This window comes from Ptychodera flava, chromosome 19 (genome assembly GCF_041260155.1).
Source record: "Ptychodera flava strain L36383 chromosome 19, AS_Pfla_20210202, whole genome shotgun sequence".
Taxonomy (NCBI): domain Eukaryota; kingdom Metazoa; phylum Hemichordata; class Enteropneusta; family Ptychoderidae; genus Ptychodera; species Ptychodera flava.
In genome coordinates, this window is record NC_091946.1 from 36,497,376 (window position 1) to 36,513,442 (window position 16,067).

Sequence of the window (16,067 nt, forward strand, 5' to 3'; positions counted from 1 at the left end):
CTAGCACCAGATTTATAAAAAACTTGAGTTTGGGCTGCACCTGGTGGTTATGAAGCTTTCTTCAGCATCACCTATGCTACCACACATGAAAAAATTGTGGTTATTCTCATCAGTGATCTACAATTTTTCATTCATAGTGTCTTATCTGTGAATTCACTCCTTGATCTGTGTTTTGGTTAAAAAGCAAGTGTTTACTGGGGCTCCATAAAACAACTGTACTTTTTCCATTGTGATTTGGTCCAGCATTAGTTTTGTTCCACACCAAGAATTTCAGCACCAATATTTTCAGTGATGAAGTTGAGTCTTGATAATTTAACTGGGGGCGGGGGTGGGGGCAATAAAGAGACTGCGAAAAGGTATTTCTAGCAAGTAAAGGAATATGACACTTAAGCTCTTTACACCCACGGGACACCAATTCACCATGTACAGGCTAACAGGAGGGTGAGAATCTGAATGCTGTGTGAACGAGTAAATGAGGGATTGTTTGACAAACATGGATGGTACCTCTGTTTACAAAAGCATGTCATGGGAGACCTACCTGACAACAAGAGGGATGGGGTGTCTTTCATGTAGGGGTCAAAGGGTCACTTCATATTATCATTGCTCACTACCCTCTGCCCCTCCCCCCGAAGTGTATCAAATCTCACTGGTATCCAAGGCAACCATGGAAATGCCTGCTGATTACAGTATGCACCAATAGTATCTGCATGAAATCAAAACATTTTGCTGCATGTTACAATGTAGCACACTCTGCACTTCTCCAAGCTCATCCAGGCTTTCCTTCACTGCTACACTCTCAGCAATTCTCCATCATTCACCAAAATTACATCTCTCGCCCTTTAGTAGGAAGCATGTTTTAATTTTTTTCACAGTGAGTCTGTTATACTTTCAATTTTCTTTTTAAATTGCATGACACTTACAGTGCCGTAACCTTTGATTTCATGTAATCAACCTTTTTAAAGTGCTGTTGTTCTTCAACGATAAAAAAATAGATTTTTTTTCAACCCCCCAGCATAGCTCTATTAACCATTGCATTATCAATGTCATCTCTGTGACCCAGGCTGTAACTGTGAACACGTTCAGCTCAGGCCCTCCTATCAACAGCAACATGAGCAGCAAGAACTCTCCCAGTATCTCATCACCAGGGTCACTCTCCATTTACTCCAGTTCCGCGGAAATCACCAGTATGTGTAAGAGGATCGGCAAGAACGGACTCACCAACAACAGTATTCTCCTGGAGAAGCTGCCGCCGCCGACCCCTCCGCCGCCACCTTACCCACCCCTCCCGAAAGATAAACTCAGCCCACCAACTCCAACTGTATATGTAAGTATGTGTATGTATATGTGAGTATGATAAAGACTGAGCCAGTAGCACGCATCGCCACTTGTCAGTCCCAAAAAGTAGCGCATTGAAGTGAATGAAGGAATGACACGTTTATCTTGAAACAAGCAAAACTTTGGAGTTGTTCAGAAAGAATATGAAATATCCGATGTTTCCATTTCTCTTGTGCGATAAGATTCATATCAGCATCCAAAGTAGCATTGACAAGACAGTCATGCAATACTGGCTTGAAAGGCTAGTAGCTCTAACTTTTGATGATTTTTCCACTTTCTGTTTCCGTGTGAAATAGAGTTTCTTGTTCTACTCCTCAGTGAATTCAGCTAGTCACCTCATACTGTACATGTGTAGGTAGACTGCATTGTTATTGTTGACAAGTGAATTTTGGTCCAGACGAGAAATCAAATGTTAACAATAACAGTGCAATTTACACATTTAGATGTGGTGGTTGACAGGCTGAATATTCGCTGTTTCAACATGCTTCAGGGTGTAGAACAAGAACATACAAAACAAAAAGTTAAAACACATTTAAAATTCAAACTGCTGGCCCTTTAACAATCACTTTATGTTAGTAATGTGTGAATCCTCATTGTCTGTTGAGGAAGTTTTTCCACCTTGAGGTTATTGTTAGACTTGAGAAAGTGTGTAACTTTTCAAAATATTGATCCTCCCAACCTCATTATTGTTCAGATACACATTAGGCTGCTGAGATATTAGGCAAAAATCAACCATGGCGCAGAAGAAGGTGTTACCTCGATTTCAGTGTCCCCATTTAAAACCTCTGTCTGCCAACAAGATAGACTTTGCCGAAGTTGTATATATCGCAGAGCGGCAAATAGGTTTTTCTACTTCAGTTACAGTCATGCTGACATAGTGTTGTTTTGTTTGATTACAGCTTGAAAGCAAAAGAGATGCATTTTCGCCAGCGTTACAACAGTACTGTATATCTCCCAATCAGCCAATCACAGTTGTTCGTGGTCTAGCAGCAGCTCTCAAGCTAGACCTGGGCCTGTTTTCTACCAAGACCTTAGTTGAAGCCAATGCAGATCACTTAGTTGAAGTCAGGACACAGGTAAGAAAGGTCAAAGGGTCATGAACTTTGCACTCTGATGTGAACATGGCTTTGTTTCCCTTGTTGCGTAGGTTTTCATATCAAAATGTACTTGGGCTGACTAAACCCTTGTAGGGCTGGCCATCTGATGGTATACCTGAATCACTCCTTTTAAGGTTCCAAGACAAGAAATTGACCATTTTAAACTAACAATTCTCTAGTGTTTAATAAGCTCAGAACCCCCGTAAATTATATATTTTCAGAAAGCGTAGATATAGGGGAACATTTTGAGTACCATAGTGTCACCATTGTTGACATAGCTATCACGTGACAGGTAATTTGCATAACCTTTCAAAAATCGGTTTTCCCTATGTTTTGTTTCAATGCTTTGAGATATGTGGCCGAAATTTGTGTGAGTGCAAGCTGTCCTAAGGGTCTTCAAAGTGTGTCTCAGAATTTTTTTAAACCTTCTTAAACAGTTTTTATGCCAGAAAAACTTCCAGAGCAGTGAATTCAACCGTACTTGATTTCTTTAAAATTGTGCTCCAAAAAAACTAAGCAAGATATAAAAAATCTGAGACACACTTTGGAAGAGCATTGTGACAGCTTGCATTCCAGCAAGTTTGAGTCAGATATTTTGAAGTATTGAGACAAAACGTAGGGAAAACCGATTTTTGAAAGGTTATGGAAATTACCTTGTCACGTGATAGTGATGTAAACAATGGTGACACTGTGGTTACCAAAATGTTCCCGTATATCTAGGCTTTCAGAAAATGTATAATTTACGGGGGTTCTGAGCTTTATTAACTGTTAGAGAATTGTTAGATTAAAAAGGTCAAATTTCTTGTCTTGGAACCTTAATCAGGGTTTACATGCAGGGTTCGTACTCTCCTTGAATTTTAAAGTCTCCTGGAAAGAAGTGGAAAAGTCCTTAAAAATGAAATCAAGAGTCCTGGAAAGTCTTCGGAAATTGTTAATCCACAAACAATTTTCAAAATGACGAGCTCTGTCTTGATGTCATAAAAAAGATGTACAAAAATGATATATAAAAAATTATATCTGGAAAATGGTAATTTGGACCAAAAAAGAAAAAGCTGAAAAAGTCCTTGAATTTTAAGTGACTCTGTGTGTACAGACCCTGTATGTGGCCAAGGCTAATCTTCATCCGTTTGCAAAGTATATAAACACATTATAAGTTGACTGAAATTAATGTTGAAGAGGTCAACAATGATGTTGCAGCTATTAAATATTTTGATGCCAAATATTTGACATGATCCCACAAATTTTATCAACCAGAAATGGTCATAGGTAACGGTTTGATGTTTCTGGATTTGTGAAGGTCAATGTAAACTCTGTCCTGACAAGAGATTGACTATTTTCTTTGCAATGCGCAGAGGCAGCAAGCTGCAGATGAGAACTGGGATGCGCAGGGTTTGAAGAAAGTGTGGAAATGTGACAGCAATAGATCATTCACCAGTATTGCCAAGTATGCACAGTATCAAGCATCGTCATTCCAAGAATCACTTAGGGTAAGTCAATTTCATGAATCTCTTAGGTAATTCTGTGAATTTCACCTGGTAAGTTATTCCTAAATGGTAAGTCATTCTTGGAATCAGAACCTTTGGGAAAGTCATTGAAAAACTTGCTCAAGGTTGTGATATTCAGAATCATCGGGAAAAGTGCCTTTGTGATGTGTATCACAAAATACAAATTCAGCTTGCAATTACATCCCATGATTATAGTTGTAATCATAAAATTTTAATAGTGATGGTGTCCTTGAACTTTGAACCCTGACATGTGAGGTGACATGCTTAGAGGTTGAGGTCAACCCTGAAGAGAATACGTCGGTTTCGAGTTACCATAAGACCATGCGGTAATTCAAGGATTTTAAGCTTTCGCCACTAGGGGCGCTCTTCCTTTGACCGGAAGTGAGGGCTACTTTCTGGACTCCGGTCTGCGTACATTGCGATAACACAGACTCCGTATTCCTAACCTAAGTTTAGTCTACTTTCATCTGCTCTGTTGTCACCGTAAGCGTTTGACTCTGCCAAACTTTTACTGCAAAGCCGGCAAACTCGAAAAATACCAATGGATGAATAGCATGACCTTCCACCGTTTCCCCGATGTTAAGAAACGCCTGAGATCGAAATGGATAAGGATGATACCACGTGAACTTAGCTGGGTACCTAACAGTTTCCACATGTTTGTGATCTATTCCGCTCTCTGACTATGCGCCCCATAGACGTGTGTACATATGCCTGAGAAAAAGTATGTCAGGAAACCAAATGACTACCGGTATATTTCCTATATATAGGGATTATGCCACCATGTCATCTTCGACGTTTGATTTTACTGTGAAAAGTAGCAAGTTCATCTATCATGTAACCGTCGATCGTTCCCTATCATTCTCAAAATTCATACCTCGTACTTAATTTGCTTCAAAATCTCTCGTTTCGTGTGATTTTCTGCCGAATTCGACGGACACATCGCCAAAACATAAGCATGAGCGACATTATTCGACCTTATTCGAGGGCGATGATTCTTATAATACTAAACGAAACGGCAACAGTCTCGATGTCGGCGTCTTGCCAACGCATGTAAAACGGGAACTTGCCTCGCTACTCGAAGAGCAAGATCATTAAAATGCATTAAAATAAATTTTCACAAACACAAACTAAGGAAAGAATCTACACTGCGACTGATGAGAAACTACGCTCGGGTTTCGAATCGCAAGCATGAAGTGCCACTCTATTAACTTTCACACCATCATAGGCCCGGCTGCGTCTCGCCATAAGATTTCCCCACACGAACAAAACATTACCGTACACACAAATCCAAACTTCCCTACAAATATCCGAAACGAAACAAACATTTTTATTAACACAAACAATCGGATAAGAATGTAGGAACACATATTCAAAACGAATCAAACACAAATTCGACACAAAAAAAAACCATTTTGGATAGTATGGTGGGGAGCCTCTTTCACATGTTTTACATTAGTTTCTAATCCAAGGTCAATGGATTTCTCAGCAAGCTCTACCAACTCAGCCTTTTAAGCTTTGGAAAGGGGAATCTTCCTTGCTTTTAAAAATTCTCGTAGCTCTTTCATGTTCATTTTGCGGACGTCTTCACGCGTGATGTTGCGACTTCCCTCCATGACTAAAATTTTAGCCCTCACTTTTGAAAATCTCGAGCGCCCCCATGCGACCGTTGTTAAAAATTCGTACGTTTTCTGACAACTCGAAACCGACGTATTAAACCTAGTTTGCATATTAGTACAGGTGTATAGTACTGTTGACGTTCAAGAGAGATCTCCGGCAGTCCTTTCAATTTCAGACTTTTTGTGATTTCTACAGGAAGAAGCAGAGAAGAATAAAATGAAGGACAAACAGCACCATTCACATAGTTCACACATGGATCAGAATGATAGTGACTCGGGATCGTCTACGACATCGAAGAGGTCAGTTGATGTAGCGTGATCAAAAACTACAAGTCTTAAAGAGTTTGTAGTCATGCATATTGGTATTTGCAATGTATTGTGTATGTGTGTTGTATGTATGCATCATTGATAACATATGTATGCATGACATGCGGTGAGTACAGTCCCTCCATCATGTGATGGAAGGACTGTGCTGCCGTTTAGGAAATTTAAGAAGAGTAACCAAGGGATATCTTGGCAGGTCATTGTCCGCTCAGGCAGAAATTTACCCAACAGTTATCACATATTGTATACTATGTGACCTTAGTGAACTGAAAATCAGCAGTTATGTCCACCCAACCATCAGGCAGATAACTGACAAATATTTCACATGCCCCAGGCAAGAGGGCATTTCCTACTCTTGTTACAGTGTATTTCTTGTATGTTGATGATTTTGTTATACTGGTCTCCAACCCTACCACTGGAGATTTTGGCATTGTACCATCACCAGAGCTTTGGATATTTTAACACATTGTTTTGACAAGTTTTACCCAACCATCATGCAATATTCTTTTGGGCAATAAGATGGAAAGAATGACTAATGAGCAACTTCTACTCGGCTTCTTGCAGTGGTAAGAAAAAAGTCCCAGGTGGAAGACAATTCAAGTTACTCAAGTTTGGTACAAATGTGGATTTATCAGATGAGAAAAAGTGAGTTGAAATTTGTTTATGATTTTCTTCATTAATATTATGAGGAAATTGCTCATGATGAATATGGTTGTCTGTAAATAATTTGGTTGTTTTTACTGAAGAATTTTGTTCTACAAATACAGAAACGTGTTCAGTGTCCTTGCTTGTGTTCTTTCTTGAAAACTATGTTCGTGACATGCTCTCATCCATTCTCAAGTAATTTAAAAATATGTTTTTATTTTATTTTATTAATATTACACAAATATAAAATTTACTATTGCTAAAAACTGTGTATAATCTTCAATATAACAAAAGTGTTTTACCTGAAACTATTTCCATCGCAGGTGGAAAGCTCAGCTGCAAGAGCTAACAAAACTGCCAGTCTTTACAAGAGTTGTGTCAGCAGCTAATATGTTGAGTCACGTGGGACACACCATTCTGGGTATGAACTCCGTACAGCTGTACATGAAGGTGCCGGGGAGTCGAACTCCAGGACATCAGGAAAACAACAACTCCTGTTCAGTTAACATCAACATTGGGCCTGGTGACTGTGAGTGGTTTGCAGTGCCGGAACCGTACTGGGGTGTTATCCATAACTTCTGTGAAAAGTGAGTATTTGCACCTAACTTCTAACATGCATATTTTGCCCCTTTAGCTGTAGGCATTGCCACTGGCGACCTGTGGGCATTGCCAGTCTGTGAATTATTATCAATCTTTATTGCACACATACAGCTGTGGTTCTATAATGTAATCATGTTTTGCTGAAGCCATTCTGAGTTATTTCAATCATTAGCCTGGTCTGCAGTTTTCAATTAGTTTATCAGGGCAATAGACAAGGAAATAAAAAGTAAAAAAATTTGAGGATAAAACTTATGTTATCCAACGCAAGGGGATCAGGCCTCAAAAACTTACTGTTAAATAAAATTCACTTGCAGAGGAATTGTAAGACCTAAGTGATACCTGTCACTTTTCCAGAAAACTTTAACTTCATCCTTCTTGCTGTGTGTTACCATTCAATACTGCATGTATTCTGCAAACCGTCGCCCTCAATTGAAATTGTACCTCAGCCAACTCACTCATGACAGCTTTTAACCCTTTCACCACCATGGTTTGGCCCAAATCCATTGTTATCAATGGTGTGTGGACCGGTTTACAGGGAGGTGGGATAGTTCAGGTTAAAGAAGTAGAAATATCATAAATGATAAACATGAAGTTGCATTGCTTCAGGCATAATAGTCTTTATTTCAAACTCAGTGTGAATTCTGTGATATTTCCTCCCGGACTAATATTTCATCTCTTTACTTTGTAGACATGGAATAAACTATCTGATTGGTTCCTGGTGGCCCATACTGGAGGATCTGTATGAGGAAAACGTACCAGTCTATAGATTCATACAGAGACCAGGTGACTTGGTATGGATCAACGCTGGTACTGTGCATTGGGTACAGGCTGTGGTAAGTGTCTGTATAGTGAACTCTGTCTTCTAGTGCCAGGTAATTTGGTTAAAGTTGCATTCCTCAATCCCTGGTTCTTTGTATCAGGTGTTCTTGATGAGCTTTACTAGAATAAGAAGAAATCTGTCAAAATGTTTTCACAGAATGCAAAATTTTAAGGTAGTATTCACAAAGCCCTAAACTTTCCATACAGAAACATTAAACCAGTCCAGTTGTCAAGAATAAAACTCAGGTCACCGTGCAAACTTTGGTACAATATTTCCCGACAACTGAAACTCAAAATGGCCACTATGAGGAAAAAGAATTTTTGATATTCACAAGAATAATCAAATGAAAAGTTAATTCACTCCATATTTCAAAATGAACCCTCACATGTTGTAAACCAAAAAAGTATTTTAAAATTTCAGAGTCTGAATATCCGTCCCTGAGGCGTCCCATTCTACCTGAAGTCCTCTGCTGTAGTCTATTTAGATGTAACCTTGGTCACCTGCTTGATAGGATAGTACAGCAATATGTATATTCTTATAAGCCAGCGTAAACAAAATATAAATCTAAACATTTTGTCTTTGTATGCCAGGGCTGGTGCAATAACATAGCATGGAATGTTGGTCCGTTGACTGCATATCAGTACAAGCTTGCCGTTGAGAGATATGAATGGAATAAGCTACAGCAAGTGAAATCCATTGTTCCAATGGTTCATTTGTCCTGGAATATGGCCAAGAATATCAAGATCTCGGATCCAAAGCTGTTTGAAATGATCAAGTGAGTAAAGAATAATTTGTGTTCTTTACTAGAATATGTTCTTAGACATCAAGAGAGCTTGGAAGTCATGGTGGACAAGAAGAACAGGGAGCCTAATCATTATTATGAAAACTGGGTTTTCTGAGGGGCCTCCCACATCTTTGTTAAGCGAATGGACCCCCTAGAATTAAGTTGATTTGTAAAATGATTCAGTGCAAATCCAGTCTTTGTAAATCATGCCAAAGTCACATCTAGGGGTCAATGTAGTGTTTGCAAGTTAAACTAAAAGCTTTGATCAATGTACTTTGTGAAAGTTTCGACAACAAACTGTACAGTTTGTGAGGGGATGAGTCTGTCAGAATCTGATCGCAACCAAAATCTGAATTTAGAAATGTAGGACTTGGATTCAGAAACAGAGTCAATCCCTGTTGTGTATCAATGGAACAACATTGAACACTTCAAAAATTCTCTTCCCAAATTCTGATGTTTTTGATATTTTCTGTTTGCTGTCACAGGTACTGCTTGCTGCGGACTGTGAAGCAGTGTATTCTAACACAAGAAAGTTTAAGACAGCAAGGAGTTGAAGTTCATTGGCAAGGAAGAAGTAAAGAAGAAGCTGCCCACTATTGTACCGACTGTGAGGTAAACAATATCACTGTCTTTCCTGGAAAGTCTTGGAAAATTCCTTGAAAAAAAAAGCATCCTGAAAATTAATAATCTATCCGAAAATTTTCAAAAATGATGAGGTGATTAGTGGAGATATACAACAACAATATGTTGTAAAAACAATATCTGGAAAATGGTATTTTGGACTTTAAAAAGTCCTTGAAATTGCTGAAAAAAGTATTCGAATTTTTTTACTTTGAGTTTATGGGTGACATAGAGAACTTTTTGTTTCTAAAACTCACATATTTGAAAAAACTAACTTGATATCTTTATTTCCATGACTCATTCACCTTATGTTAGTAAGTTCTTCCTGTGAACTGACAGACACTGAATGACCACAGAGAATGGTTTTGAAGTTTGTAAGGTTTTGTCCAGCATACCAATATTTCAAAAATTCAACATCATGCGATTGTACAGACACTTTTGTTAAGTCAACTAGGGCTGACAATGTAAACCATACCATTACTTGAAACAGATATGGGCCCTATGAATTCAGAAGATTTTTTGTCATTATAGTCTACATTATTATATATTATATAAACTTTGTTTTATTTTTCACTACCAATACAAAGTACTGTGTCACCTTTGCGAGCATAAACTCATGTTCTGTGTTTGTATTATTTATTTTTAAACAGGTGGAAGTGTTTAATCTTCTGTTCACGACAGTAAAAGACAAGAAATATGAAGTACATTGTGAATCGTGCGCCCGTAAAGCCAGCTACAGTTTAGAAGGTTTTGTAGTTCTGGAACAATACAAACTTGAAGATCTTTGTGCTGTCTATGACAACTTTGTACTCCACACAGCTGAGGTAAATTTCAATTATTTCAAAATGTATGAAATATATAGTTCGGTTGTAGGTTATGATCAGAAATATTTTGTAAACATGTCTGTAAAACACTGAGCTGCCATTTAGGTCATGTTGGACAGAAAGACTCACAGAATATGAAATTCCTGCTTGAATGTCCTTCAAGGGTATATGCCAGCCAATGTTACAGACTCTGAAATCTGCACTGATCCTGATATTGGCGATTTTAAAAAAGTTATGACATGAAGCAGTATTTCACTACAGTTCCGTTTTTAGCCATATAATTTGTATAGCAGAATTCTGTTACACAATGATGTCACCATATAATTTGCATACCAGCATTATAGTACACTGTGATGTCACCATATAATTTGCATATCATGCAAGGACTACAATCAAGCCAGCTGTTTTTGTTTGCACAGCGCATCCTCAAGAGAAAGAGTTTGTTTCCTGTCAGAGATACAACTTTGGCAGACTTGAGAAAGGCAAAATAAGTCATACCACACACTTCTGTTCATAGTGGAAAAAGAATACATCTTCACTAAATTATAAAGGTTTACTTGAAAATTTGGCAACAAAAACTTTTGTCTAACCGAATGAGAGGTATTTCTTTAAAATCTTAGTGAGGTGTTTGTATGAAGTAACCTTTGTAGGGAAATGATACACTATTATTGAAAATTTATCAAAATTCTACAGAGTCACACGGTATTTTTGTCTTTCCTTTCTGAAACAGAATCAACAGAATTCGTCATGACAGAGGGGAGACCATGTGCGATGAAAAGCTTCAAGAGTTGAGAAGAATCTGTAATATTTTCCTTTCTTCCTAACACCTGAGCTTTGATGTGAAGACACAAAACCTGAGATTTCTGTCAAGTTTTACGTATCATTTGACCTATCTAGCAGACTTAACTCATATTATAGTATGCAGTCACAAATTTTCACACAGTTTTTTCAACTTGTTCATCGACAGACTGGTACCATGCTTTCTGACCATGACTAGCGTGTCTTCTCAAGCTGCTCTGTGAGGGCGCTCTTCATCTTGCATCAACCATAAACACTACGTAATTCTTTGTCCCCCTTTTTATCCATATTGGGCTCACTAGTTCTCCAGTGGGTTGTAAAATTTTTTATATAAAAGGCGAACACCTTCCTCTCATAAAATGTACATTTTCTTCAGAAATAATTTTGTAGGTGCCGCCTTTCTTTCTAAAAAAGTAGTTTTTCACACAGGGGTACAGGTAACACTGAAAATTTAGTACCTATGTAGAAATTCCAATCTTTGAAAATTAAATAAACATACAGTAAAAGTACCATGAAGACCTCAGATAATATTGTATCAACTGATTTGTTGATTTACAATGGAAAAGTTCAAAGTGTACACAATCAACTCACAAACTCTACAAATTTTCTAAACTCTCTATAGACAATATTACCTAAAAATGTCTGCTTTATATAATAGAGTTAATCAATGTACTCTCTCACATTATCCTCTTATCGTCATTTCATAATTACTGACCTTTTCATCTGATCATTGAACCCTTTATTACTGACCACTTCATCTGGTCACAGAACCTTTTATTACTGACCAATTCATATGGTCACTGAACCTTTTATTACTGACCTTTTCATCTGATCATTGAACCCTTTATTACTGACCACTTCATCTGGTCACAGAACCTTTTATTACTGACCAATTCATATGGTCACTGAACCTTTTATGAAGATATCCCTTCATTTAGCCACTTACTTCAGAACTCACAAGGATATCCCAACAGTCATTGATGCATAATCTTGGTGTAGCACCTGTTCATGAATCGCCCCAGCAGCCAATGGAGCACTGTTGTGGCGCCCTCTCATGGTTGCAGCGCATGGAACCAGTTTTGAATCATAACCTACCTTTGAATACCATGTAGAGAAGTTCTCAGTAGATTTTGCAGACTCCAATGTGTTTCATCACTGTTAAATACAAATAAACAGATGTTTCATACAGCTGTAAACTCTCTTTCGTTTTAAATAAATAATTTCCCCGTCTTAGACGTACAGCAAGATTTTTTTTCAGACAATGTGAAAACTCAGGACACCCTAGGGACCATAGAAGTAATCAAATGCCTTAATTTTTTTTTTCATTTTTGAAGTTTCCATGACTTTGGTTTGATAACCGCCTCCTAATGTTTGGCTGGGAAGTGTTTATACCAATGTTGGTGGGAATCATAGCTCTGTAAGTTTGTCTGGGAAGCGTTTATACCAATGATGGTAGGAACCGTAGGTCTGTAAGTTTGAAATTTGCAACCCAGTCATCAGTAATACTGAACTTCAAAAAAAAAACAACAAAAAGAAAAACAAAAAAATTCTTTTGGTGCTCTTGTTATTTTTTTAAGGAATGTTAGTTTAGCAGGTTTTGTTTTGCTGTAGGAGTGATTTGATTTTGTTCAGAACCTGCATCTGATATGAGAAATGAATTTTTAAAAACAAGCAAATGCGTGTTTGGTTGAGATTGAAGATCTTGGATCATGTGATGTAAATTTAGGAAGGAATAGAGGACAAAACATTTGAATCCGTTTTTTCGAATTGTATTCTGAATTGTATCTTCTATTGACTGTGACTCATCGTGTTTGTTTGCCATTGAACTTGGATGAGGTTGGTTTCAAAAGTGGACTCTTTGTCACGATATTCCTTGAGGCTTTGCCCCAGTGAAAGTTACAAGTGAAATAAATCTCTGTCAGAAAAAGCAGTGTAACATCCGTTATAGCAACCGTGTTTCATGTGTTCTGTTTCAGTTACCTTCAATTCATTGAAAGCACCGTGACTGTTCATCTACGAGGTTGACATAATTTTTTTATTTTTCTGCAGTTCCTTTGTATGTGAAAAGACAGATTGTTGCCAATTAGCAATCAGTTTAGTTGACAGTAGTGAAGATTTTGAAAATTTGTTCAACGGCACAGTGGACACTTTTTTTGAATTTCAATGATTTTGTTTTCTGCCAGGGTGAATGTTTTGCGCATGCTGTACTGACTAATTTTGTCATGTTAGTGTAGTGTTTTCAATCTTGAATAATGTGTTGGAGTAGAGATATGTGAGATGTTACAAACCAACAAATTCTGTGCCTTCACTGAGTCGTTCATATTCCCCTCTTACCGAAAATTCTCCAAAGAGAGAGAAAATATGTAGCCCATCTAAAAGATGGACCATACCATTGTTTGAAAAAACTGAGATGGAGGGGTGAAAGGATACATCTGAAAGATGAGCTTTGCAGATTCCTTCAGATAGCCATTGTTTTCAGTTTTCAAGAACTCTGTTTTTAGTTCAAAGGTTATCATCATGACAACATCTGCCAATATTCTGCCAAAATTACATTGTTGTTAAAGCCATGAATCTCTCTGATGTAACCAGTGAGTGCGTTTCTACACAATTTAATACATAGAAAATTTTTTCTTATTCCGAGAGCTGTTAGCTCAAGGCTTCTCAGATTAGCTCTAGACAGGTGTTATAGAAGGCTAAGAAAATGCATTTCATTAATGCTGTATTCTCCACGTTTTCACGATTACAGATAACCATGTGTTTTAGACAATTTGAAGAAAAAAAAATAAAAAAAAAACTTGTACATGTTGGAAGTCTATGGTCAAAATATTAAAATTTTCAGTAAGAAAAAGAAAAATTTCTTTGTACATTTTTACATTAAAAAATAAAACTTGGGAAAAAAATAGATGAATTTTATAGTATTGACAAGTGATCAGGAAAGAGAGCAAGACTTTTTTTTATTTAAAAAGAATTTTAAGTTGATACCCTTGTGAATAAGTTTGTATCAACTAGACAATTGAAAACAGATTTTCACACAGCTGTGTATGTCTTGTTCAGCTCTCAATATTTCCCTCTTCAAGCAAGCATCTGGATGTTAATTTCTTGGCAGAATTATAGAATGTAGGACTTTTTTCCATGATATTTTTCCTCTTTTGGGTTTATTTTGCTAGATTATTTTGTGTTGGTGTCCTTTACTTTGTAAATATGAGTGAATTTTTTCAATACATCGTGACTAGTATTTGGAACATAACGAGTAAGTTTTGTGGGGGGCAAGCAACTTTTTTTCCCGTTTTTTTCTCATGTCAATGAATTTTCACGTCGCTTGTTGAGATGTTCTTTTTTGTCTGGTCACTCTACAGACAGTTCTTTGAACTGTTGGAATGTACATTGTATCTTATTTATAAATAAATATTTATTGCCATGAACATCTGTGTTCACAGTATGTCTTTATTACCTGTGATTGTTTTATGTGAACAAACCCTTTCACCACAGTGGTTTGAACCCAGCCCATTGCTTTCTATGGTAAAGTTGGATCTCTAGAGAGGGCAATGGGGTTGGAAGGGTGAACTTGACCACAAAGTCAAGATCACCTCTATGAGAATTTACATCCACACAGCAAATCCTGTCGGTGAAAGTATGGTAGGGATAAGCTTGAAAACCTAGAGATGTTTATTTTTGACTTAATCTGATTAAATCCCGATTTAGTTTCCAAATATCAACTAAAGCTTTGACTAGCAAATGCTTCCGTATTTTTCTCTGTCTGGAAGTTCTATGAAATATATTATTTGACCTGTAAAAGCAAAGAATAAGCTTGAACAGCCTAATCACAGGAAGAGTGTATATATATAATTTCAGATCATATATGGATGGAAATATCAACAAACGCACTGTGTTGTAGACATAAAATTTATATCTTTTACATTTTCATCTTATTATACTATTTCATTGTACTTCAGACCAGTTTGCCTTTCTTAAGAGGGACAAGCTAGGGTTTCATTGAGAAATGACCCCAAAATGGGATGACAGATTTGATGTTGTAGCATAGACCCTCGAAAATTTTCTCGAGGGTCTATGGTTTCACCGGAGATCTTGCATCCCATGAGGCGGTTTCCGTCCGGGGGGGGGGGGGCGATTTGAGTGACGTGTGAGTGTATAGACCAAGTGCTTCTTAGATGCAAAGGAATGCGGAATGATAATTAGTCCGTGGACTGAGAGGGGGTCAAATTCAAGGAAAATATCATCCACATATGAAACAGAAGAGGCCGTTTCTGTCGTTTCCAATTCTGGGGGATAAATCATAGCGAGATAGTCACTGAATCTGGAGATATTCATTGAAATAACATCTATGTATCTCAATGTATGGTTGAATGTTGTAGCTACAGAGACCTTTTTTCTGTTTGAAGTTTTTGATAAATTCTGCCTCATATGTCGACAAGCAAGGGAACACAGTTAGTACCCATAGGAATTCCTGGACACTGTTGAAAAATGTCTCCGCTAAATTTAACAAATATGTTGCCGAGGAGGAAATGAAGGACACTGATAATGTCTTCCTCTGTATAAAAACTTTAGAATTAGTAATATTCTTCACAAAATATGTAGAATTATACCCTAATCCTACATATTTGAACCGTTTTTTGTCGAAAAATGCTTGGTTGATAATGTTTTTAATGAAAATTGTTAATAGTTTGCGCAAGATACTCCCATGCATTATGATAATGGACGAAGTACTACATCGACCACATCTTGGCTTGTAATAGTTGCGCAAAAAAATGGTGACCCTCCCAGAAGGGCACGCGTGAAATTTCATGACCCTTCAAAAATTCTTGACCGAAAAATTGCTACCCACTCCCAAAAACACCGGACTTCTCCCTTGTAATTTCTGTCCAGACTTTCCGCCAGTAGCGTTTTGATAAATGTGAATGACTTGCTTTTCAAAAGGTACAAAAGCACTGTCAATGACATAACTCACCTTATGTTCAGTCGTCTCGATTAGTCTTAGAGTCTTGCTTTACAAGTTATTGAGGGCACTCATTACTTCTGATTTATCAAAAAATCGGCGTATTTATAGTTCATCAAACGATGTAAAATCGATCAGTTGAAT

At 37.4% G+C, this 16,067-nt stretch overlaps 1 protein-coding gene across 6 annotated transcripts in view; it reads left to right on the forward strand.

Annotated features, from left to right (window-relative positions):
- Positions 1-14,391, forward strand: part of LOC139119432 (lysine-specific demethylase 6A-like) — a 112,421-nt gene extending 98,030 nt beyond the window's left edge. For all 6 annotated transcript variants that reach the window (XM_070683243.1, XM_070683244.1, XM_070683247.1 and 3 more), the window contains 11 exons: positions 1,061-1,324; positions 2,235-2,411; positions 3,785-3,919; positions 5,750-5,853; positions 6,442-6,522; positions 6,846-7,109; positions 7,811-7,955; positions 8,533-8,717; positions 9,212-9,338; positions 9,998-10,171; positions 10,902-14,391. In XM_070683243.1, coding sequence (XP_070539344.1) covers positions 1,061-1,324; positions 2,235-2,411; positions 3,785-3,919; positions 5,750-5,853; positions 6,442-6,522; positions 6,846-7,109; positions 7,811-7,955; positions 8,533-8,717; positions 9,212-9,338; positions 9,998-10,171; positions 10,902-10,922 — 1,677 coding nt within the window. In that variant the 3' untranslated portion in view covers positions 10,923-14,391. The remainder of the gene's footprint in view (positions 1-1,060; positions 1,325-2,234; positions 2,412-3,784; positions 3,920-5,749; positions 5,854-6,441; positions 6,523-6,845; positions 7,110-7,810; positions 7,956-8,532; positions 8,718-9,211; positions 9,339-9,997; positions 10,172-10,901) is intronic.
- The last annotated feature ends 1,676 nt before the right edge of the window (positions 14,392-16,067 follow it).